Source organism: Camelina sativa, chromosome 7 (assembly GCF_000633955.1).
Source record: "Camelina sativa cultivar DH55 chromosome 7, Cs, whole genome shotgun sequence".
Classification (NCBI taxonomy): Eukaryota; Viridiplantae; Streptophyta; class Magnoliopsida; order Brassicales; family Brassicaceae; genus Camelina; species Camelina sativa.
In genome coordinates, this window is record NC_025691.1 from 32,014,829 (window position 1) to 32,039,628 (window position 24,800).

The 24,800-nt window shown below is 36.0% G+C and overlaps 3 protein-coding genes across 3 annotated transcripts in view; all 3 read left to right on the plus strand.

Moving 5' to 3' along the window:
- LOC104703785 overlaps positions 1–601 on the plus strand; it is a 4,765-nt gene extending 4,164 nt beyond the window's left edge. The window contains exon 2 of the mRNA XM_010419858.1: positions 58–601. Within this exon, the coding sequence (XP_010418160.1) occupies positions 58–507 (450 nt within the window). The 3' untranslated portion in view covers positions 508–601. The remainder of the gene's footprint in view (positions 1–57) is intronic.
- LOC104703784 lies at positions 8,083–10,717 on the plus strand. Its single transcript, XM_019227294.1, has one exon. The coding sequence runs from the start codon at positions 8,122–8,124 to the stop codon at positions 10,609–10,611; it is 2,490 nt and encodes an 829-aa protein (XP_019082839.1). The 5' UTR covers positions 8,083–8,121; the 3' UTR covers positions 10,612–10,717.
- On the plus strand, positions 21,412–24,108 carry LOC104703786. The gene has a single exon (XM_010419859.1). The coding sequence runs from the start codon at positions 21,513–21,515 to the stop codon at positions 23,985–23,987; it is 2,475 nt and encodes an 824-aa protein (XP_010418161.1). The 5' UTR covers positions 21,412–21,512; the 3' UTR covers positions 23,988–24,108.

A 24,800-nucleotide genomic window follows, 5' to 3' on the forward strand; every position in this document is an offset into this window, starting at 1 on the left:
GGTCATGAACATCCCTTGTTCCTAGCTTTACACCCAAACGTCAAGCCAATATGTGAGGTTTGTAAATCAGAATGTTATAAACAATTTAATTGCATCAAATGCGATTTCATTGTTTGTATCAAGTGTGCTACCTTACCATACAAAGCAAGGTATAAGCACGACAAACACTTTCTTAAACTTTTATGGGGGAAAGAGGTGTGTGAAAAAGATTGGTGTGAAGTCTGCGAGCGTAATTTGAGAGACACAAACACAAAATTCTTCTATTGGTGCAACGTTTGCTGCACTACTCTTCACACTGCCTGCTTGTTTGATGACGACCTTTACCTTAAACCTGGTCAAATTTTGGATGTAAGAGAAGGGAATGAGGTGAAACAAGTCAAAGTTCTTGCAAGAAGGAACCTTTCTCGACCACTATGTGATTCTTGTGAGTACACTTGCCAGGGCAGACTATTTACGATAGACAACATCACAACATGTTCTATGAAATGTGCTCGTAATATTATATAAATTATCTTTCTAGCTATATCAATGTTATTTTGTATTTTGTTTTCTTTTGTTATCAAAGATATAATTTGTATCTTCTTTAATTCATATATCAGACTCTGTGGTTTGTTAATTCTTCAACAATGCGATTGTTTTTTTTACTTTTCTTATTTTCATGATTTGATTAATCTATTGACATGTAGTCGATCTAGGTAAACCCGATAATTCAAGGATAATCCGGTCGAGATTTAACTACATGTTTCTTTGTGTTAATTACGAACGTTATAAAAGTTATAAAAAGTATTTCAAATTATTTTAGAAAGAACGCCGACGTTTCGTAGTGTCATATAGATAAAACTTCAAGAAAGCAGTATAGGCTACAGTAAGTGGGAAGGGAGAAAACTATGTTCAAAGACTAGTTTGACGAAAACCATGTGGGCGAGGCAGAAAACGAGCATACCATCACAGCCTACTACTAATCTTTCACTGAAAAGAAAATAAAGAGAAAAAAACTATTAAAATTACCCAAAACGATTCCATAGAAAAAAATATGGAAAAAATTGAATCATATGATATAATATTAGTGTTTAAGAAAGCGGTATAGGTTTTTCCATATCATGTGAAAAAATAATATTAAAATAATGATATACATACAGTTGTGGTAAGTGTATTTTACATAAAAGTTTGTTAAATGTGAAAAAGAAACAAATTACAGTAAGTGGTGGATGGAAATCAACTATATTAATATTACAAAATCAAATGCCAATGACATTTTGAACCAGCAACTATTTCACCGAAAAAAAAAATAGACAAAAAAACTATCAAAATTAAATAGTACCCAAAAAGATGGATTCCATCGGTGGATTTCATGAGGTGGTACAAAATATTAGCTTGTAACAGGTCATATTTGGAGTAGCTGCCAAACAATTGGGAATACGGAGCAAAATTGACGTTGAAACCCCGACCAAGTCGAAATAGTTATTGATCTTAATAAATTGTGGAGAACACATAATTTAACAGATCTTGACAGAAATGTAAAAGACCAGGAGCGTAACTCATCAGTGAACATTAGTTATATAAGCTATGTTACATCAAACTCTTTTTGTGTTATTTCAAATATTCTTTTTAATATGGTTTTTATGCTTGGTGTTTTATTAGATATATGTAAATATATATATAAACTCCATCGAGATGTAAACCGCGAGTAAAATTCATTTCCTATTAACAACTTGATCAAGTAGCTTAATTTTTAATTTTTCTGAAGAGGACCGTTAAGTTTAGAAAGGATAGAAAAAACACGTGCAAGACAAGTTGAACTTGTGTGTGTATATGTGGGAGAAGCACGAAACGAACATCATATCACCACCAATAAATATTCCACCCAAAAGAAAAGAGAGAGAAGAAAGAAAAATAAAAAGGGAAAATCACATTTTAAATATTTAAAGTGTTATTAAGTAATACTTAAAATTTTGAGATATTTTCACTAATACTATATATATTCTTAAAATGATTTCATTAACATTTTGAACCTTAAAATTAAGAAATTTAGTGTGAAAAATATATTAGAATTATATTATGTAATTAAAATTATATTAAAATATATTAGAATGTGAAAAATATATTAGAATTATAGTGTGACACTCTTTGTATAACAATGAAAAATCTCTGTAATGATACTCTGTAAGCCAATGGTACTTGAGAATTATTTTTAAAATGCTACCTTAAGACTTACCTTTCAATTTTATTTTGTAATAAATAATTTTAGTAATTTGAAGACTACACAATTGTAAGTATGGTAAATACACTTACCAGAAAATGCAAATTAATCATGTACAGTAACATGGAAAAAAAAATCGTGAACCTCCACTTATCACGTAAATGCAAATTAAGCTAAAGTCAAACTATCACTATCAGCATGTCTTTCGTAATTTTTAACCCCTAGAGACCAAATTGGTTGATTGGTTCAAAGCCTCCCTTCAGCTGTAACATGTAACATGTATGTAATGCTCCGAACATAAAGGCTCTGAATAACATTGGATTTTAAGTAATATTTCTAAATGATAGAATCAATACCACTTCATTTTGATGAAGATTTGAAAATCTATGATTGAATAACATAATATTTTTCAAAAAAATTTGAATTCTATCTAAATCCATTAGTAACCAAAAGCCAACACCTCAACTAATAAATATTTATAACAAAAGTCGTAGAAGTTGTTGGTTTAGGTAACTCTTGGGGTTAAACCATATAACCTACTTATAGAGGTTGAAATGATTCTTGATTAATAATAATGAGTTACACACATATATATAGTACATAGGAGACTAGGGTTAAAATAATAATTACAAGTAGATCCCTAAATTTATAATGATATACACATTATCTCTGATACGCCCCCTCAAGATGGAGGGAGCTTAACGACTCCAATCTTGAAACACGCTTGTTGGAACTTGGCTCGCGGTAGGGGTTTTGTAAGTGTGTCAGCCAACTGGTCATGAGTCGAAACATGTGCAACACGTAGCTGTTTGGACTGAATCTGATTCCGAACAAAATGATAGTCAAGAGCAATATGTTTCATGCGTGAAGGGAAGACCGGATTTGCACACAGGTAGGTTGCACCAACATTATCGCAATAGATAACAGGAGGAGTAGGAATATCAAGCTTGAGTTCAGAGTATAAGGAACATAACCAGCGAAGCTCGACAGCGATGTTTGCAACAGCCCGATATTCTGCTTCCGTGGAGGAACGCGCGACACCATGTTGTTTCTTAGAAGACCAGGATATTGGATTCCGACCCATGTAGATGACATAACCATTGGTGGAAACATAGTCGTTCGTGTCACCCGCCCAATCCGCATCAGAGAAGCCTTGTAACTTGACAGGTGATGTAGAAAAACAATGTAGTGAAAGAGGTGAAGAGCGTGAAGATAGATACCATGTGTTGTGGTACCAGCAAGATAGCGCAGTACACGTTTTGCGGCTTGCTAGTGCTCCTGTGAAAGATGATTTACAGCATAAGAAATGTCTGGCCGTGTAAATAAGAGATACTGTAGGCTTCCCACAACAGACCGATATTGAGAAGCATCTTCTAGAGGAGAACCGCTGGCAAGTGTGAGTTTGGGCGATGTTGGTAATGGAGTAAAGACTGGCTTAGCTTCTAGCATATTGGTTTTAAGAAGACGGTCAGTGATGTATTTTTGCTGCATAAGGTGCATCCCATGTCGAGACCTGGAAACCTCAATACCCAAAAAATAATGAAGATCAACAGGATCTTTAATGGAGAAGCGGTCGGCGAAGGCAGTGAGAACAGAGGCGACAATGTTAGAGCTACTCCCGGTGACAATGATATCGTCAACATAGACGAGGTGCGAATGAATAACGAAGCATCAACAAGTGAATTTATGAATCCAGTATCAAGTAAGTGTTGCTTGATAGACATGTACCATGCGCGAGGGGCTGCTTAAGGCCATAGATCGGCTTCCGCAACCGACAAACGTAAGAGGGTCGATCTTTATCAACAAAACCCGGTGGCTGCGACATATAAACCTCTTCAGTGAGTTCTCCTTGGAGAAAGGCATTGTTGACATCTAGTTGTTTGATAGGCCATGCTTTCTTCACTGCAACATCTAAGACATCCCGAATTGTTGTAGACTTGATAACCGGACTAAAAGTTTCAGCACAGTCCTTGTCATATTGTTGATGAAAACCCTTAGCCACCAAGCGAGCTTTGTTGCGATCGAGAGTCCCATCAGCAAGAAATTTCGTAGTGAATACCCATCGACAGCCGACAATATTCTGTTGAGCGTTAGGAGGCACCAAATTCCAAGTATAGTTAGCAACAAGAGCATCATACTCAACCGAACACGCCCGTCCCCATCTAGGATCTTTGAGTGCTTGAGCAATTGTTGTCGGTTCAGTCAAGCGAGAGTGACGAGCAGTAGCCATAAAACCGTATTTGTGGATGGGTTTGTATATATTATTTTGGGAGCGAGTTGTCATTTTGTTGTGATTTTGCGGTGGCTCATTATGTCGTATTTGGTTATGTGGTCGAGTGGGAACAGCTTGGTGCGGTGGGTGGATTTGTGGTGGTTGTGGCTGAGTTGTGGGTTGCAACTCATTTTGTGGTCGAGCAGTAGGCTCAGTGGATCGAGGTGGTGGCTGAGTCGTGGGTCTCGACTCATTGTGAGAAGGAGCAGTAGGCCCCGAGAGTGGAGGAGAAGAAGAGGAGGGCGAAGAAGACGATACCTGAGGGTGTTGACCGGATGAGAGTGACGATGGCAGGTGAAGGTCGTTGTCGGAAGGTCCCAAACTTGATGGTGTAGAAGACGTAGTCGACGTCGGAGCAGAGGAAGGTGATGAAGTAAGTAGACTGTGACTTGAAATGGCATTTGGTTGTTGGGCCTTGGATCCATGTTGTGTAGTAGAATGTGGTGTTGGGCTTTGAGGCTAACCCACATTTTTAGTATGACGTTGATATGTATGATTGATAGGAGGTCGCGACAAAGGCAAAACCAACGACGGTGAGGACGAAGGTGGAGATGGCGGTGGTTGCACTGGAGACGGAGCCACTGGAATCATGGTGACTGACGGTGGAGATGACGGTGCACCGACACAGAAGCCAACTTGGACAGAGGTTTGCAATACCAACTTACAGAAAGGGAAAACGTGTTCAACTAATTGAACATGACGCGAAGTATATATGCGGCCAGACTGAATGTGAAGACAATGGTAGGCACTTTGAGTAGCAGAGTAGCCGAGAAAAACACATCCTTGAGACCGATCAGCAAGCCTATGTTGAGTATAAGGCCGAAGCCAAGGGTAGCACAAGCACCCAAAAACTCGGAGATTCTCATAATTTGGTGGTTGTTGAAAAAGCTTTTGAAATGGAGACTGAAGTCCAAGAACTGGAGTGGGCATCCGGTTGATAAGATAAACAGCTGTAGTGAATGCATATGGCCAATGATCCTTTGGTAGTGAAGCCATAGACATGAGAGTGAGGCTTGTTTCCACAACGTGACGATGCTTGCGCTCAGACAAACCGTTATGCTCCGGAGTGTGAGGCGGTGAAGTAAGGTGTGTAATGCCATGTGTGGAGAGCTGGTGTCGTAGAACCACAAACTCACCACCATTGTCGGTGAATAAAGTCCCAATTCTTGTTTGGAAACGATTTTCAACAAGTGCCTTGAAAGTGAGGAACACGTCTTTAACATCAGACTTGCGTTGAAGAGGATATAGCCAAGTATAACGGGTGAAATGGTCAACAAGAACAAGATAATATTTGTAGTTTTGAGTTGAGAGAATTGGAGATGTCCAAACATCAAAGAAAATATACTCAAGAGGGCGAGTGGAGGTTATTGTAGAGTGTGTAAATGGCAACTTCTGACTTTTATTAATAAGGTAATCTGAGCAAGATAAGTGTTTTTGAGTAGAATAAGCAACATGAAGAGAAAAAGTAGAAATAATGGTGTTTAAAATAGGTGGAGAGGGATGGCCTAAGCGAGAGTGCCATGAAACAAGACTTGTTCTTGGACCAGAAGAAGATAACATCGCCACAACATTCAGATTTGTCACCGGCCACACATACAAGCCACGATCAGTTCGGCCTTGGAGTAATGGGACACCCGTACTCAGATCCTTCACCTAAAAGAAGGCAGGATAGAAGTGAACAGAAACACTGTTAGCGTTACAAAGACGATATACAGAAATAAGGTTGCGATGAATATCAGGAACGCAAAGAACTTTATCTAATTTTAAAGCTCTAGTTTGAGAAGGAAGAAGCATAGAACCCGTGTGAGTGATAATCATAGTAGAACCATCAGCAATTACGACATCATCACCTCCAGTGTAGGGGTGGTGCAACGAGAGATTGTTAAGGTCGGAAGTGATGTGGTGTGTAGCACCCGAGTCGACAATAGCAGCCATGTTTGCTCCAGGTTGCCACAGAGTGAAGGAGCTGTTGTTGTTGCGTGAAGCAGGTTGCATCGAGAGGAGTTGAGGACATCTCCTAGCACTGTGTCCTTGAGTGTTGCAAAGTTGACACTTACCCAAGTAAGGACGGAAGGACCGCTTGTTGTTGTTACCTTGAGATGACTGCCAGTTGTTGTTGTTGAATGAGCGAGTTTGAATGGGTTGGTTCCGGGAACGACCGTTGTTCCTGTTGTTGTTGGTGTTGTTGAGATTGTTGTCCATGCGACGTTGGACAACATTGGCGGAGACCGGAAACGGGGTCAGAGACGCAGCAGCAACATCAATGAGGCGAGATTCACGGTTACGTAAGCGTTCATGAACATCGCTAATGGTCGGTTGAACATCTTTGTCTTCTATTTGATCGATGACCGGTTTGTAATCCTCAGGAAGGCCTTCAAGAATCTTCTCTATTTGATCCTCAAGATCAAGCGGTTTCCCAAGCGCAGCAAGCTCATCAAAACGAATAACAAGGCCACGCACATAAGCATCAATAATCATGTTACCTTTAGTCCATACCTTAATCTGATTTCTGATACCTTGTACATGACCACAGCTTGGTTTAGCAAAGATGGACATAAGAGTTTCCTATACCTCAGCAGCTGTAGTGGCACGAGACACCAACGGTTGAACATTAGCAAACATGACACTAAGCAAAGCACTGTAGAGTAGGCAATCTTGGCGTTTCCAGAAAGCAAAATCTGGATTTGGAACGGTGACAGCATCAGTTGTAACGGTGGAAGACGGAGCAGGGTGAGATCCATCAAGGTAGCCGGCGAGTTCATAGCCGTCAATCAAAGCATGGATCTGGAGGCTCCACATCAAGTAATTGGTGTCATTGAGTTTGGTAACATTAGATGTGTTGACGTTAAAGAGAGGATTGGTAGAGGTCATGATGACTTCACCAGTGGAAGGAGATATGTTGCTGGATGTAGTCATACAGGAGGCGTGGTGTTTAAAATATTTAGGTTTAGGTCAGATCTGGTGTTCTGATACCATATAGAGATTGAAATGATTCTTAATTAATAATAATGAGTTACACATATATATAATACATAGAAGATTAGGATTACAATAATAATTATAAGTAAATCCTTAAACTTATAATGATATACGCATTATCTCTGATACTACTGAGAGATCTAAGTTTAGAACCCTTTACTAGTTATTAAAAAGTAATTGTAGCTATGCGAACTATGATAAAAAGGCACGATACTTTTTATATATGAAACGATTATAAAAGATCATAGCTAATTTTTCTGCTAGCTGTCGCACGTTAGTCTGCTGGCAGCCTGGCAGCCCTAATTTATATATATGAAACAATTCAATAAATTAAAGACCTGATTTTTATATATGAAACAATTATAAAAGACCAGAACTCAGATCCAATTTAAATGAAAGACTGCATCGAGTTTTACTTGTAAACAGCGAATGGACAGAATTTTAATACAAGTGTCTCAAGTTGACAGAAAAACAAAACAATACAAGAAATAAAGCCAGATCGAAAGTAGTAATTTAAGAACAGAACAGATGAAAACACCTTCAACAGTATAGTTGACTTTATTTGTTCGTGTATATATATATATGTGGGATAAGCCGGAAACGAATATCATCACAACCAACAAATCATTCACCTAAAAGAGAAGAGAAAAAACTATCACAATTACAAACGATGGAGCCCATAGGTGGATTTCATGAGGCGGAACTATCTCAGCTGGTATATCATCACACAAAATACCAACCCATACCCAAAACACAAAGCCAAACCTCCTCCGATAAACATAAACCCCAACCTTTTCAACCATTTTTTTATTGCCCTTCTACACGAATTATATATGATTATTCCCACTTTATCTATCCGGTCCGTTATTCCCCCGAATATGTTGAGTCTACAACAAGTAGTGATGACAGTGATGACGCTTATGAAGAACATTCAATACTCCCTTTGTTTTGGTGCAACAACAAAGAATTCAATGTCAATGGTGGGTGTTACATATGCAGCGGCTCAAATTTCGGCACAGACTATTATTTTTGTGACATATGTGATCAAACATACCACAAAGAATGCGTCCAATCTCCATTCAAAATCAAACACCCTCATCACCCTAAACATTCTCTCCAACTTTCATATCTTCGGCCTAATGCTCCTGATATAGAGTGTTTATGTTGTGGAAAAAGAGCAATGGGTCTGGTATATAATTGTACCAGGTGTGATGTTGCAATGCATACAGTCTGTGCGATGAAGTCAATACCCTTCGGTGGATTTCATGAGGTGGAAACTGATGGTAAACAATATCTGGTATATCATCACCCGAAATACCAACCCATACCACAAGCACAAACCCCAGTCTCCTCCTTCGGTGAATTAGTCAACGATGCCCTTTTCGTTTGCCCTGTGTCACGATGTCTAAAAGACGGTAATCAAAACTCTCACCCGCTGACTTCCTCCCCGGAATACATCGTCTCTAAAATAAGAACTTCGCGAAACAGAACAAGAAGTGCGCATCAGAAAATTCATTCAGTACTCCCGTTGTTTTGGTGCAACAATAAAGAGTTTGATGACGATGGTGAATGCGGCATATGCAGCGGAGCAAAGTTTGGCACAGACTATTATTTCTGTGTCGAATGTGATACAATTTTACACAGAGAATGCGTCAAGGCTCCACTTAAAATCAAACACCCTTACCATCCTAAGCATTCTCTCCAACTTTACTATTATCGTCCAACTCAAGATGCAGAGTGTTTATGTTGCGGAAGAGGAGCAAGCGATATGGTATATTATTGTACCAAATGTGATGTTGTTATGCATACAACATGTGCGATGACGTCGATACCCTTCGTTGTAGACCAACCAAAAACCCATGATCATCCCCTCACTCTTTTCCCCAAACAGGCTTCTTTAACTTGCAACGTTTGTGGTCTAATCAGAGAAGGTAAACCAACCTACGTTTGTCTCAAATGCAGCTTTGTTGCTCACAACGACTGTATGTATTCTCCACGTATCATCAAGATATCACGTCATAACCATCGTATCTCCTACACCGCTTCTCTACAATCCCAAGAATGTTATTGTGGAGTTTGTCGTAAAAGTATTGATGGTGATTATGGTTCATATACTTGTGACAAATGTGATGACGACTTTGCTGTTCACGTAAGATGTGCTCTACGGAGAGATGTGTGTGATGGAGTGGAACTCGAAGGTGTACCAGAAGAAGATGATATAACACAAGATGATGAGCCGTTTGAGATGATATCTAAAGGAGTGATACTTCATTTTCTTCATGACCATTATCTTCGGCTCGAGGTTAGCCTAATTTATGACGAAAACAAGCTTTGTCAAGCATGTGTTATGCCTATAATTAAGGAGGAGTTCTATTCTTTTATGGAGTGTGAGTTCTATTCTTGTATGGAGTGTGAGTTCATGCTCCATAAAACATGCGCAAACTCTCCCCGCAGAATACAGCATTTGTTACATCCTCATCCACTTAAATTAATCCCTGAGAGTGAGTATGGTAACCGTGTCTACTATTGCGATGCTTGTTATCGTTATTGTGGTGGCTTTATGTATTTTTGTCCCATAGTGGAATGCGATTTCTGTGTAGATGTACGGTGTGCTGCAATATCGGAGCCGTTTGTCTTTCAAGGTCACGACGATCCCTTGTTCCTAGCTTTAGACCCAGAAGTGAAGCCAATATGTAAGGTCTGCAAATCAGAATGTCGTAAACAATTTAATTGCATCAAATGCGATTTTATTGTTTGTATCAACTGCGCTACCTTACCATACAAAGCAAGGTATAAGCACGACAAACACTTGCTTACATTATTGTGGGGGACAGAGGTGTGTGAAAAAGATTGGTGCGAGGTATGCGAACGTAATCTACAAGATACAAGCACTAAGTTATTCTATTGGTGCAACGACTGCTGCACTACTCTTCACATTGCCTGCTTATTTAATGACGACCTATATGTGAAACCTGGTCAAATTTTGAAAGTGAAAGGGAAGGAGGTCAAAGTTATTGCCAAGAGAAATCTTTCTCGACCACTTTGTGATTCTTGTAAGTATCCTTGTCAGGGCAGAGTACTTACGACAGACAACAACAAAGCGTGTTCTATGAAATGTGTTCGTGATATTGTCACTGAAGATGAGAATCCAGTAAGTTAATTATATAGTTCCATCTCTATTATTAGTGTAATTTTTTTTTCTGTTAAAGATGTAATTTGTTTCTACTCTCATTCATATATCCGACTTTGTGGTTTGTTAAGCTTTGACTCTATTCCCATTGTTTTTATTTATTTTTTCATGATTTGATTAAATTTATTGATATGTGGTTGTCTGGTTGATCTAGGTTAACCCTATAATATTATTAACCCAATGATCGCACTGTCCGGATTTAAGAACATATGGGGGATAGATACTTCTGTAATGTAAATTATGTAATCTGTAATGCATAACTTTTTAATTATTTCGAAAATACATGTTAATGTAAATTATGTAANAAAAAAAGATTAATTTGTAATCCAATTTACTTATGTTTAAAGCAGAAATTTTTATTTTGAAGAAAAACATATGTTTAAAATATTTCTGATTAACAACTGAAAATTTTCATATTAACAATATCGCTAATAGTTTTTTCACCAATCAAACATCATTGTGTACCGCTTATTTTGCATAAACCGCACTTATATCGCAAATATTTTTATCCCGCACGTACCGCAGTTGAACCATATCGCTAACAAATGTGATGATTATGCTGTTCACTTAAGATGTGCTCTACGGAAAGATGTGTGGGATGGAGTTGAACTCGAAGGTTTACCAGAAGAAGATGACATAGCACGAGATGCTAAGCCTTACAAGATGATATCGGAAGGAGTGATACTCCATTTTCTTCATGAACATCATCTCCGACTAGAGGTCGACATACTTTACGACGAAAAAAAGCTTTGTGAAGCTTGTGTTATGCCTATCTGTGAAGGTAACTTCTATTCTTGTATGGAGTGTGAGTTCAACCTCCATAAAACATGCGCAAAATCTCCACGCAGGATACAACATCCATTACATCCTCATCTACTTACATTGAAGATTGGGGGTAGATATGATATAAATTACTTTCGTTGCGATGCGTGTGATTGTGCTTGTGCGGGATTTGTCTATGAGTGTCGCATAGGAGAATGCGAATTTGATCTAGATATACGATGTGCATCAATTTCCGAGCCGTTTGATTTCAAAGGTCATGAACATTCCGTGTTTCTGGCTTTACACCCCGATGTCAAGCCCGTATGTGAGGTATGCAAATTAGAATGTTTTAAACAATTTAATTGCATCGAATGCGATTTTATTGTTTGTATCAAGTGTGCTACCTTACCATACAAAGCAAGGTATAAACACGACAAACACTTTCTTACATTATTATGGGGGAACGAGGTGTGTGAAAATGATTGGTGCGAGGTATGTGAATGTAATCTAAAAGATACAAGCACTAAGTTATTCTATTGGTGCAACGACTGCTGCACTACTCTTCACATTGCCTGCTTATTTAATGACGACCTATATGCGAAACCTGGTCAAATTTTGAAAGTAAGAGGGAAGGAGGTCAAAGTTATTGCCAAAAGAAATCTTTCTCGACCACTTTGTGATTCTTGTAAGTATCCTTGTCAGGGCAGAATATTTACCACAGACAACTACAAAGCGTGTTCTAAAAAATGTGCTTGTGGTATTGTTGTGTTATTCAATCATTGATTTTAAAATACTCAAGAATAAAACATATTATTTCAAATATATGTGTTTTGATTTTTAGGATTTACAATTCAATATGAATTTATCGTTAAGCTAACCAAACTCAGGCGAGAGATCAGAGAAACTGATGAAAGAGTATTCTCCTCTAATCATCACTTCATCATCATCATCATGAATTCATGACCCATTGATCGGATCACACATTTTGTTTCTCTTCTCGCAATCGAATTTTCAAATCCACGATTACCGATTCTGATTCGAGGTTTCTCCGATTTTGATTTCACCCTCCCAACGGTGATCGGAGAATTTGGCCATGTCGTGGGGATTAGGATGGAAGAGATCATCGGAGAGTTTCCGATTGAGTCTCAGTTACGGATCAACGATCCGATTCAATCACCGTCCGCGTCTCCGTTCGGATCTCCAACTTCGATGTCTTCGTCGTGTTCATCTCCATCCGCTGTGGAGGATCCTGAATTAGGGTTCCGAATTGATTAAGTTTTCTATTGTGATGCCTGTTACCGTTATTGTGGCGACTTTATGTATTCATGGCTGCAATATCTGAGCCATTTGATTTCCAAGGTCATGAACATCCTTTGTTCCTTGCTTTACACCCTGGCGTCAAGCCTGTATGTGAGGTCTGCAAATCAGAATGTTATAAACAATTTAATTGCATCAAATGTGATTTTATTGTTTGTATCAATGTTTTCACGCCGGCCCGGAGGATAGAGGATGTTGATGGAGGCATGGAGCAGAACCATATTGATCATTACAATTACTCTGGAATAGAAGATAATTATAATACATTTACCAAATAAATTTCCTTATTTTTTTCTTAAATAACTTTTTGTAACATTTATAAAATACATCATCATTACATTTTAGTTTTTGCGATCTAAAGATAATTGTATAAATATCATTATAATATTTATTTTATTTAAGGTTTTAAGTTTTTCGAAAATTATATACTTCTTTCTTATCTTTTTTTTTTTTCCTTCCAATAACTTTTATTAATCAGTTGGGTATTACAACATGTACCAAACCAATACAAAACTTCAAAAACAATTTATTACATAAGCAGAAATATGTGTCATATAGTGAAGATAGCAAGCATGAAAAGAGTGAAATTGACGATGCTTCCTTCAGATAAGTCTTACTCGTATGTTCCTTCTTCATAAACCATCCTACTCGAATGTGATATGTATGCCGTACTGGCATTTTTTTGTTGTAACTCCACATCACATAGAAAAAACCCATTGCTTTTGGAAAAAGTTTTGAAATCTTGACAATCCAATACCAATTAGTCCGTATCGTTGTCCTTGTTTTCATCATAAAATTTGGCTTGCTACTAGTGTAATTCCATCCAATTATACATCTCACACCAAAGACGCCATTGAAGATCTTCACGATGAACCACGTCTTCATCGCACGAACAATTACGCCTATGTGCAGAGGAATGAATGGAGACCATAATTTCTTTCCGTAAACGATAGTATCGCGATCATATTCTCCTGGATCTCAAATCCAAAATTGATCTCTCTTTCTCAGAATGGAGAGATCGAAACTAGAGGCATAACCTCTTTGATGAACATAGCGACCCGTTTCGAAGATGAAACGACAAACACCGATAAACGGAAAGGAGCCGACACCATAACCTTTGTGTTGTGGCCAGATTAGTGTCGGAATTATACACCCCCAATGGATTCGAAGGAGAAAGAGAAAATGGAACGATGATATCAAACTCATCGTTAGATTACGAACCCTCTGTTCCCAGAATCCATTAAACCGAAAAGCAGAAGTTGGTCTCGGATCTATCATTCTCTCCAAGATTGATGATGTATGTGTGTTAATGATACACAACCTATACCAAAAGGATGATAAAATCGAGTTCCGTGGAAGGATCGGGGCTAACGAAACGAGAAAGAAGATGACTTGGGATTCTCTAAAGCCCAATATCATTAACGTAATAGTTTTTTTTGTAACATTTTTAATATATTCATCGTTACATTTATTTATCTTGAACTTTATCTGAGATATATTAAATAAAAAAACGGGTCGGATTTTTCAGATGATAACTGCTATTTGCAAAGTCGATCAAAGTTTTTGTAAAATTTATAAGGTTTTATAGAGTATGTTAAAATGTTTTTATTTTTACGTATATATAAGATAGTTATAAGTCTTTTATATTAAGATAGTTTTAAAAAAAATAATAATGTTAAATTATATTCAAAAAAAAATAAATTTTCTTAAAGTTTGTAGAAACTTTTTTAAAAATTATGTAAAAAAAAAGGATTTGTTTGGATTTTAGTACGTTTTAATAATTTAATTAGATTTATAGCCACTTTACTAAACAAAATTTGGAAATCAGTCCGTGTATCACTGTTACACTAATAGAATAAATTATGTAATACAGTTTTGGGTGTGTTGTAGAAATGACCAAAGAGGGCTTTTGTGTTTCTCTCCCCATCCGATCTCTCTCTCTTATCGTCTCTCTTACAAAGCTTAAGTATTTGTTTCTCTGACTTCCTTCTCTCTTGTTTTTTTTCTCCATTGTCTTACTCATTTAGTCACCGAGGAAGCGCTAGACGAAGGTGGCCAATCGTGATTTGGTTTTAGACGATAAATAAAATCAGAAAAATTGAAACCACTTAAAACTTGTTTTGGTTATTGTTATGAATTCTCTGATTATTGGTAGATTTATGTTATTTGGGTTAAAATTACACAAGAAAACAATAGAAAAATGGAAGCAAAACCAAAAATCTGAGTTTAGGAAACGCAGACTTCGGGGTGGCTATTCGGTTTTGGGAAGAAGATGACTTAACGGGAAAATTACTATTTTGCCCCTCTTTGTTTAGAAAAGAAAAGAGAAATATGAACATTGGAATGATCGATAAATTACTATTTCACAATAATATATATTTACATGATTGTTTTTGATAATTCTTTGTAACGCCCAGTTTAATTTATGTCTAAGCCAACTACTGTTAGCTTGAGTTTTAATGGTGGGATTAAGATTTCAACATCTACTTTGTAATTTAGGGAATGTTGCGAGAGAAAAATAGGTGTTTATTAAACAGAGACAAAAAAAGTAAAAAATTATCTTTACCTATTTGTTTAAGGTTTCCAAGCTCAAAAACCTTATCACTATGCTAGATATACAGAAGCCTTAGATGGTTTTAGTTTGTACACATTTATTGTTAGATAGTTTTTAATCTTTTATATGTTTATTGTGGATGGTTTTAATCCATATCAGTTTATTGTTGGATGGTTTTTAGTCCGTACACGTTATTGTTAGATGTTTTAATGTGTACACATTTAATGCTGGATGGTTTTTTATCTGTACATGTTTATTGTTGGATGGTTTTTAGTTTGTACACATTTATTGTTAGATGTTTTAATGTGTACACATTTAATGTTGGATGGTTTTTTATTTGTACACGTTTATTGTTGGATGGTTTGAATCCGTACACGTTTATTGTTGGATGGTTTTTAATCCGTACACGTTTATTGTTGGATGGTTTTTAATCCGTACACGTTTAATGTTGGATGGTTTTTAATCCGTATACGTTTATTGTTGGATGGTTTTTTAATCCGTACACATTTATTGTTGGATTGTTTTTAATCCGCACACGTTTATTGCTAGATGATTTTAATTTGTCCAATACATATACATCTTACTGACTAATGACCATTCTAGAATCTAAACTGAAAAATACGTACCTGGGCTTTTGGAATTTAAGGCTATGAATGGAGATATTTTATTTGCGGAATTGAGATAAGATTTATGAATAACGCACATCCTTCACCAATCACAACAATTGTTATTAATTTGTGGTTTTACAAAAAAAATGAACAAAAAGAGGTGGGTGCGTTTTTTGAGAAGGCAAAATGCCTTGGACCGCTGTAACAACTCAAACATGTTTATTACCCAACGGTCGGAAGAAAACCGCAGTGGATTATTTATATATATATATATATATATTTTATTATTTTGATTATAATTAAAAATAGTGTATAGTTGTTGTTTTATCTCCCACATATATATGTCTATGATTCTATCTAGGCTATATATTCTCCCTCTTCTTTTCCCTCTTAGATCATTGTTATATAAAAATTTGCAATCCAGTTTTTTATATTAAAAACATTAAAAAAAAACAGATAAGAAAAAAAAGATTAATTTGTAATCCAATTTACTTATGTTTAAAGCAGAAATTTTTATTTTGAAGAAAAACATATGTTTAAAATATTTCTGATTAACAACTGAAAATTTTCATATTAACAATATCGCTAATAGTTTTTTCACCAATCAAACATCATTGTGTACCGCTTATTTTGCATAAACCGCACTTATATCGCAAATATTTTTATCCCGCACGTACCGCAGTTGAACCATATCGCTAACAAATGTGATGATTATGCTGTTCACTTAAGATGTGCTCTACGGAAAGATGTGTGGGATGGAGTTGAACTCGAAGGTTTACCAGAAGAAGATGACATAGCACGAGATGCTAAGCCTTACAAGATGATATCGGAAGGAGTGATACTCCATTTTCTTCATGAACATCATCTCCGACTAGAGGTCGACATACTTTACGACGAAAAAAAGCTTTGTGAAGCTTGTGTTATGCCTATCTGTGAAGGTAACTTCTATTCTTGTATGGAGTGTGAGTTCAACCTCCATAAAACATGCGCAAAATCTCCACGCAGGATACAACATCCATTACATCCTCATCTACTTACATTGAAGATTGGGGGTAGATATGATATAAATTACTTTCGTTGCGATGCGTGTGATTGTGATTGTGCTTGTGCGGGATTTGTCTATGAGTGTCGCATAGGAGAATGCGAATTCGATCTAGATATACGATGTGCATCAATTTCCGAGCCGTTTGATTTCAAAGGTGATGAACATTCCGTGTTTCTGGCTTTACACCCCGATGTCAAGCCCGTATATGAGGTATGCAAATTAGAATGTTTTAAACAATTTAATTGCATCGAATGCGATTTTATTGTTTGTATCAAGTGTGATACCTTACCATACAAAGCAAGGTATAAACACGACAAACACTTTCTTACATTATTATGAGGGAACGAGGTGTGTGAAAATGATTGGTGCGAGGTATGTGAATGTAATCTAAAAGATACAAGCACTAAGTTATTCTATTGGTGCAACGGCTGCTGCACTACTCTTCACATTGCCTGCTTATTTAATGACGACCTATATGTGAAACCTGGTCAAATTTTGAAAGTGAAAGGGAAGGAGGTCAAAGTTATTGCCAAGAGAAATCTTTCTCGACCACTTTGTGATTCTTGTAAGTATCCTTGTCAGGGCAGAGTACTTACGACAGACAACAACAAAGCGTGTTCTATGAAATGTGTTCGTGATATTGTCACTGAAGATGAGAATCCAGTAAGTTAATTATATAGTTCCATCTCTATTATTAGTGTAATTTTTTTTTCTGTTAAAGATGTAATTTGTTTCTACTCTCATTCATATATCCGACTTTGTGGTTTGTTAAGCTTTGACTCTATTCCCATTGTTTTTATTTATTTTTTCATGATTTGATTAAATTTATTGATATGTGGTTGTCTGGTTGATCTAGGTTAACCCTATAATATTATTAACCCAATGATCGCACTGTCCGGATTTAAGAACATATGGGGGATAGATACTTCTGTAATGTAAATTATGTAATCTGTAATGCATAACTTTTTAATTATTTCGAAAATACATGTTAATGTAAATTATGTAATCTGTTGTAATGCATACTTTTTTTTCTTCTTCTTCTTTTTTCGTCAAACAAATCATTTTAATTTCAATAATTTTAAATTCACCTTCCAAGGAACGACGACGTTTCGTAGCGTCTCTTAGATTATTTTGTGTATCAGGCGAGAGAGATCAGAGAAAGTGATGAATGAGTATCCTCCTCTGATCATCAATCACTTCTTCATCATCAACCATTGATCGGATCACATTTTGTTTCTCTTCTCACAATCGAATCTTCAAGATCCACGATTACCGATTCTGATTCGAGGTTTCTCCGATTTTGATTTCACCCTCCCAGCGGTGATAGGAGAATTTAGCCATGTCGTGGGGATTAGGATGGAAGAGATTATCGGAGAGTTTCCGGTTGAGTCTCAGTTACTTTTATGGGGGAAAGAGGTGTGTGAAAAAGATTGGTGTGAAGTCTGCCAGCGTAATTTGAGAGACACAAACACAAAATCCTTCTATTGGTGCAACGTTTGCTGCACTACTCTTCATACTACCTGCTTATTTGATGACGACCTTTTTCTGAAACCTGGTCAAATTTGGAAAGTACGAGGGAAGGAGTTCAAGGTTCTTGGCAAAGATAACCTTTCCCGGCCACTTTGTGATTCGTGTAAGTACACTTGTCAGGGCAGAATATTTAAGAAAGACAACAAGAGAGCGTGTTCTATCAAATGTTCTCGTGATATTGTCTTAGTTTCAACTGAAGATGAGAATCCAGTAAGTTAATCATATCGATATCTCCCAATATTAGTGTAATTTTTTTTTCTCTTTTCTTTTGTTTTAAAAGATGTAGAAGAGATCATCGGAGAGTTTCTGTCGCTGATGATCTAAACGACGAAATCTAATCTAACACAGCTACGGCATGCCCATGAACTTCGCTTTTTGAAATACGAAAACTCAGCTAAGACGATTCCACTCGTCCTCGGCGTCTCCATTAGAATATATCCAATCTAGGGCAACAAAACAAAAGGTGGAGAGCAACAAACATTGATTAAGAAAATGTCATATCTTTAATTTTAGCAATTGAGGTATATTATAATGACACTCTCTGTGCTACGTTACGTATACTTGTTTCTTGGATATATATCTCAACTAATTATTTCAAGACAAGCCGTTTTTTTTTTCTTTCCATGTTCTGTTTTTAATGCTCTGTTAGATTAGATTTCTTTTTTAGCTGATCTTGGCTGAAACTCTTGTGAAGTGGCTGACCTAAGACAATTTGTTGGTCTTGTTGAATTATCATTAGAACACATTATTAAACTCGCCTGGCCTCTTATTGATTTCAGATCACTATGGGAGAGAGCTGGTATTATTGTTTTGCTTTCAAGTTATAATTAATAGATCCTATCTTTTAAGCTAGTTATTGGTTAAGACTTATTCATTATTTGATTGAAGTGCAACTTATGTAATGGCACCAAGGCTTTTTAGTAATCCCTTTAGAATCCTTCCAGAAGCTTTATCCTTACTTCAGCTGTAAAAATTGTGTTGCACTGCAGATGAGAATCGAAAATCATATAGGGGTAAGTAGAACACTCATCACGCAATCTGTCTTTTACGTTTCATTCTCTAATTAAGATACTTAAGTTTTTATGCTCAAGTGAGATAGGTTCAATCTTCGGAAACTAGCTAACTTCATAATTCAAAACCCCAAGATAGAAAAAAGAAAACTAAATCTTACATTTTACAGTATGAACATAATATTTAACAGAAAAAAACGTGAATTTAAACATTAAACGTGTTGCAAAGAAAATACATAAATATTTACTTTCAAAACAATAACTAGTTATTGGTTAGGACACATTTTCAGAAAATGTCTCATAACATATAATTTTCTCTTCTTAATTAATAAATGTTTCATAATTACAGAAATTATTGTTAGAGTGGATCGATCGTCGTTTTTATAAAATTCAAAAGTAGTTTGCTAGTCATAAATCATGAACGTTCCTTATCTGCACGTCTTTTGTAAACATTTAATCCCTAGGGAGTATAGAGACCACCAATAGGTTAATTGGTTCGAAGCTTCCAGCTGTAACTTGTGTGATGCTTATATTATTCTCAGTTAATCAAAGACCTGCGCACTTCTTTACTTTAATTAATTAATCGATTGATACAGCGTTACTAGACAGCGAGTGATGCGTACAATACTAAAATGCTCACGACTAAAACAAATCTCAAATGCATTCTTTATCTTCGCTCTTTTGTTAAAATATTTGGATATATTATAATTTTGCATAACGTTATATAAAAACAGAGGATATATTGTAGAGTCTTATACACTTATAAGTTATAACTCACACCTCCTCACACGTTAGAAAACTTAACAAGTTAGAAAATTAACTTAATACCCTAGTTTTTTTTTTTTTTTTGACAAACATATAACTGTGGGTCAGCACTACGTTCAAGTCAAGCTTTCAAAGTGGGAGTTCCTTATTATTTTGTTAGAAATTGATTAGGTTGGAGTATGATTTAATTAATTAAATTTTATTTGATTGTATATATAGAAATTACAAGTAAAGTAAAAATTTCTGTAAATTAATATTCTATAAATTAATAAAGACTATAAAATAATAAATTTCTCTGTTTAAAGTTGGATTGGTATAAAAATTAACCAAATTTGATAAAATAACAAAAACAATATTTTCTTAGAGTTTTTCTATAAATATATGGTCCGCTAATAATATAAATTAATAATCATAAAAATTTACATAATATATATATATATATAATTTGATATATTAATGTATGTTTTGATTTTTCTTCTAAAATATTTTTATTATAATTCATCTCTATAAATCAATATTTATGTCGTACTTTGAAACTATAACATGTCATAAAAATTGTCAAAATTTTCTGTAATTTTTCAATTTATAAATATACATTACCTTTTTTTTTACTTATTTATTTTTTAAATAAGGGTAAAATAGTCATCACAAAGAAAAAGAGAATAAAATTGAATCATATGTAAAAAAATTGAACCACTTAAAAAAAATTAAAATCTCAAATATTTTTAGTCATTTGAAGATTATGCAATATAATATACATTACCGTTTGTGTTAAGTGTATTTTACATCAAAGTTTGTTAAATGTGAAACAGAAACAAATTACAGTAGTGGTGGATGGAAATAACTATATTACAAAACCAAATGCCAATGATATTTAAATCCCAAATAGCTCAATTATTTTCACTAAAATTGTACTACATACACGTATGTATGTGAACTATATATAAGACGCAATGATTTTTGTAGACGAAATAATATTAAAAGACTGCATCGAGTTGTAAACAGCTAATGAGACAATAATATATTTTAAAGTGTCAACTGGGTTAGTAATTTAATCACAAAATAAAATAACAATTAAAGCCTGATCGAAAGCAATTTTAGAAAAGACGAGAATCATGTGCAAGACAAGTTGACAATTATTTGTTTATTGTATTTCTTTGGCGACCGTGAAGTCACCGGATGAATTGCCGAGTAGATAATGTGGGAGAAGCAGGAGACGAACATCATCCCAACCAAAAAAGTCTTTCACCTAAGCTATCAAAATAACTGGTGGAGTAGCAATGGATTCCATGGGTGGATTTCACGAGGTGCAAAACGATGATAGGCTATCTCAGCTGGTATATTATCACCCAAAATACCAACCCATACCAAAAACAAAAAAACCAACCTTGTTCAATAAAGCAGCAAGCCGCGACCACCCTTCTGATCAACCCCTTTTCTTATGTCCTCTTCTACGAATTTTAGAAGATAACTCCGATTCTCTCACTTATAAAGTTAGTTATTCCCCGGAATACGTCGGCTCTACAACAAGAAGTGGCAAGTCTTATGACCATCCACTACTCCCTCTGTTTTGGAGCAACAATAAAGAATTTGATGCTGATGGTGGGTGTGACATATGCAGCGGCTCAAATTTTGGCACAGACTATTATTTCTGTGTCAAATGTGATAAAGTTTTCCACAAAGAATGTGTCCGATCTCCGTTCAAAATCAAGCACCCTTACCATTATGATCATTTTCTCCAACTTTCCTGTCGTCTTCCTAGTTCTCCTGATAAACAGTGTTTATGTTGTCGAAGAAGAGCAACAGACCTGGTATATTATTGTACCATATGTGATGTTGTTATGCATACAATTTGTGCCATGAAGTCGATACCTTTGGGAGGATTTCATGAGGTGGAGAACGATGGTAAACTATCTCAGTTGGTATACCATCACCCGAAATACCTACCCATACCACAAACACATAGCCCAACATCTTCCTCCGGTGAAGCAGCTAGCCACGACCTCCCTTTTCAAGAACGTTTTTTGTGTCCTTATCCACGAACTTTAAGAGAACCCTCTGATCCTCCTCTCATGTTTCCGATTAGTTATTCCCTCGAATACCTCGGCTCTACAATAAGCAGTGATAATCCGTATGAACCTCATTCATTAATCCCTTTGTTTTGGTGCAACAATAAAGAATTAGATGCTGATGGTGGGTGCGACATATGCAGCGGCTCAAATCTTGGTACAAATTATTATTTTTGTGTCATATGTGATAAAACTTTCCACAAAGAATGCGTAAAGTCTCCACTGCAAATCAAACACCCTTATCATCCCGAGCATTATCTTCGGCTTTACTATCGTCATCCTACTGCTGCCAGTATAGAGTGTTTTTGTTGTGGAAGAATAGCAAAAGATTTGGTATATTATTGTATCATATGTGATGCTGTAATGCATACAGTCTGTGCAATGAAGTCAATACCCTTCGTTGTAGACCAACTGAAACGTCATGACCATCCCCTCACTCTTTTTCCCGAACAGGCGCTCTTAACTTGCAACATTTGTGGTATAATCAGAAAAAACTATCCCACATACGTTTGTCTCAGATGCAGATTTGTTGCTCATAATGATTGTATGTATTCTCCATCCATCATCAAGATTTCACGTCACCACCATCGCATCTCCTACACTTCTTCTCTCCAATCCAAAGGATGGTCTTGTGGAGTTTGTCGTAAAAGTATTGACGGTGATTATGGTGCATATACTTGTGACAAATGTGATGAATATGCTGTTCACGTAAGATGTGCTCTACGGAAAGATGTGTGGGATGGAGTTGAACTCGAAGGTGTACCAGAAGAAGATGATATAACACAAGATGTTGGGCCGTTCGAGATTATATCTGAAGGAGTGATACTTCATTTTCTTCATGACCACTATCTTCAGCTTGAGGTTAGCATAATTTGTGATGAGAACAAGTTTTGCCAAATGTGTGTTATGCCTATCTTTGAAGTTAACTTCTATTCTTGTATGGAGTGTGAATTCATCCTCCATGAAACATGCGCAAAATCTCCCCGCAGAATACAACATGTGTTACATCCTCATCCACTTGAATTGATCCCAATGAGTAGAAGTAAATATGATAAGGCTAACTTCTTGTGCGATGCTTGTTATCGTTATTGTGGCGACTTTATGTATTGTTGTCCCATAGTGGAATGCGAGTTTGGTGTAGATGTAAGGTGTGCTGCAATATCTGAGCCATTTGATTTCCAAGGTCATGAACATCCCTTGTTCCTAGCTTTACACCCCGACGTCAAGCCCATATGTGAGGTTTGTAAATCAGAATGTTATAAACAATTTAATTGCATCAAATGTGATTTTATTGTTTGTATCAAGTGTGCTACCTTACCATACAAAGCAAGGTATAAGCACGACAAACACTTTCTTAAACTTTTATGGGGGAAAGAGATGTGTGAAAAAGATTGGTGTGAAGTCTGCGAGCGTAACTTGAGAGACACCAACACAAAATCCTTCTATTGGTGCAACGTTTGCTGCACTACTCTTCACACTGTCTGCTTATTTGATGATGACCTTTATCTGAAACCTGGTCAAATCTTGGATGTATATGGGAAGGAGGTAAAACAGGTCAAAGTTCTTGCCGGAAGAAATCTTTCTCGACCACTTTGTGATTCTTGTGAGTACCCTTGCCAGGGCAGACTATTTACGACAGACAACTTCACAACTTGTTCTATAAAATGTGCTCGTGATATTATATAATTTATCTTTCTATATCAATGTTATTTTGTTTTTTGTTTTCTTTTGTTATCAATGATGTAATTTGTATTCATATAGCAGACTTTGTGGTTTGTTAATCTTCAACGATGCGATTGTTTTTCTTTTTCTTTTCTTATCTTCATGATTTGATTAATCTATTGACATGTGGTCGATCTAGGTAAACCCGATAATTCAAGGATAATCCGGTCGAGATTTAACTAACATGTTTCTTTGTGTTAATTACGAACGTTATAAAAGTTATAGAAAGAATTTCAAATTATTTTAGAAGGAACGCCGACGTTTCGTAGTGTCACGTAGATCAAAGTAACAGACTATGATATCAAGTTTAACCAACCAAATTCAGACGAGAGATCAGAAACAAAGTGATGGATGAGTACTATATTTTGTTTATCTTCTCTCAATCGTATTTTTCAATCAGTGGCAAAAAAAATAAAAAAGCTCCTTAATCTATTAAAGGACTTATTGATTTTTTTTTGGTCTATTTGGTTTATATAATTTTTTTTTTGTGACTTTTCTAGATTACAATTTTTTTTTGTATCCTTTTAATTTACAAATTTTTTATTTTTTGTTTATTTAACTTACAAAAAAAAACATTTTCTTATATGTATATACCCTTTAATCTATGTACCTGGGGCGCTCGCCCCTAGTTAAGCTTCAATCATCCAGTTCGATCCACGATTACTGATTTTGATATCGAGGTTTGATCTCCGGTTGTGATTTCTCCGGAGGGTTTCCGTTTGAGTCTCAGCTACGGCGCCGATGATCTAAACGACGATCCGATTCAATTACCATCGG

Coding starts and splice junctions, on each gene's coding strand:
- LOC104703786 (XM_010419859.1), top strand. CDS start 21,513: ATGGATTCCATGGGTGGATTTCACGAGGTGCAAAACGATGATAGGCTA.
- LOC104703784 (XM_019227294.1), top strand. CDS start 8,122: ATGGAGCCCATAGGTGGATTTCATGAGGCGGAACTATCTCAGCTGGTA.